This window comes from Myodes glareolus, chromosome 26 (assembly GCF_982192425.1).
Source record: "Myodes glareolus chromosome 26, mMyoGla1.1, whole genome shotgun sequence".
Classification (NCBI taxonomy): Eukaryota; Metazoa; Chordata; class Mammalia; order Rodentia; family Cricetidae; genus Myodes; species Myodes glareolus.
Window position 1 is genome coordinate 13,599,041 of NC_142051.1, and position 1,711 is coordinate 13,600,751.

The following is a 1,711-nucleotide window of genomic DNA, read 5'->3' on the forward strand; positions in this document are numbered from 1 at the left end:
AAAATCTAGAGAATTTTTATTTCCCAAGTCAAGGATCTCTTCCATTCTGTTGTTTCCTAGTAACCCCCTCTGAGAGAATATCTGGGGTATGGAAACAGAGGTAAGATACATATTTGTGTCTCAGTTCCAGTACTTTCTACAGGAGGACTTATTTGTTTGAGGTTTCCTTAAGCATTCTGTTAGGCTGAAGTTTAAGTCGGACACCTGAACGCTGGGAGGAGGAGCAGTGAAGGAGAGGAACACCTCAGTTCCCTCCGGGTTAGGGAACCCACCTCCTCAGCATGTGTTTTAGGGCTCCTGTCACCTCCTTGTTACGAAGGGTGTAGATGATGGGGTTCAGCATGGGTGTGACAACCGTGTAGAAGAGACTAAGGATTCGATCTGTGGTGACAGAAGAGCCCGCTTGGGGCCTGATGTATGTGATACTGGCCGTCCCAAAGAAGAGGGAGACCACAAGCAAGTGGGAGGAGCAGGTAGAGAAGACCTTGTGGCGGCTCTGGGTGGAAGCCATTGCCAGGATGGCTCTCAGGATGCGGGCATAAGAAGTGACTATCAGAGAGAAGGGAATCATGATGAAGACCACAGTGGCTGTCATCACGGAGATTTCGCTCCTGTGCTTTCCAGCACTTGCCAGCCTCAGTACCGGGAGGATGTCACAGAGGAAGTGTGGGATGATGGGGCGTCTGGGGAAAGGCAGAGTGAAGATGAGGGAGGAATGAGTAGTAGCTGTGATGACGCCCATGATCCATGAGGTTCCCACCATGGCTGCACAGGCCCGCGGGTTCATTAGGGTGGAGTAGTGTAGAGGCTGACAGATGGCTGCATAGCGGTCGTAGGCCATGGCTGTGAGCAGGCAGCACTCGGAGATGCCCAGGACAATGAAGACATACATCTGGGCTGCACAGCTCCAGAAGGAAATGGTCTGCGGGTGAGAAGTGGTCAGATCAGCCAGGGTTCTGGGCACAATGTCGGTGGTATAGAGAAACTCCACTACCGAGAGGTGGCGCAGGAAGAAGTACATGGGTGAGTGCAGCCCAGGGCTAGCTCGCGTTAGAAAGATGATCACTGAGTTCCCCAGCAAAGTTATCAGGTAGACCAGAAGCACCAACCAGAACAGTGGCTGTTGAAGGGCTCTGAGGTCAGAGAACCCCAGTAGCAGGAACTCAGATGTCGCAGTTTGGTTTTCCTCAGTCATCATTTTCTAGGGCACAAGTTTACACAGCTAAGAAAGAGAAAGATGTTTGAAATAACCAACATTTCTGTAACGCAGTAAAATACTTTTCACGCAGTTCCTTTTCAAATCAAGACAGCTGGTGTCTTTTGTTGTCAGATGTGCCATGGATCTCAGAGATTAAACTCATCTGAACTAGTAATGAGGAAATAGCATGGTTGTGATTTGGTCCAGCCTTTTGTCTCCAAAGCCTGCATCACTTTCTCTGTCTCACCTTCCACATGGAGAGACCCAGCTTTGGGCTTTAAGTGAAGCAGTTGTTGTACTCTTTGTCCAACACTTGGCCACAATAGGGACTGTCCCAAGGTAGAGTCTGGTGATCATCACAGTGTGTCTAGGATTTAGGATGCCCCATAATAATGCGATTATTTGTCACATCACAGCATAGATGCATCATAATTAGGAAATCTGGCACTTGCTCTGATTCCTTTCTTTTTATCTGCGTCCTTGTGATCAGCTATACATGTAACTGTCCTAGCA

General features: G+C 48.7%; 1 protein-coding gene across 1 annotated transcript; it reads right to left on the bottom strand.

Moving 5' to 3' along the window:
• Positions 1 to 259: 259 nt before the first annotated feature.
• LOC125390060 (olfactory receptor 10P1-like) lies at positions 260 to 1,195 on the bottom strand. Its single transcript, XM_048418825.3, has one exon. The coding sequence runs from the start codon at positions 1,193 to 1,195 to the stop codon at positions 260 to 262; it is 936 nt and encodes a 311-aa protein (XP_048274782.1).
• Between the last annotated feature and the right edge of the window lie 516 nt (positions 1,196 to 1,711).

Bases quoted from the DNA above. Each gene is read 5' to 3' on its own strand.
- LOC125390060 (XM_048418825.3), bottom strand. From the start codon at position 1,195: ATGACTGAGGAAAACCAAACTGCGACATCTGAGTTCCTGCTACTGGGG.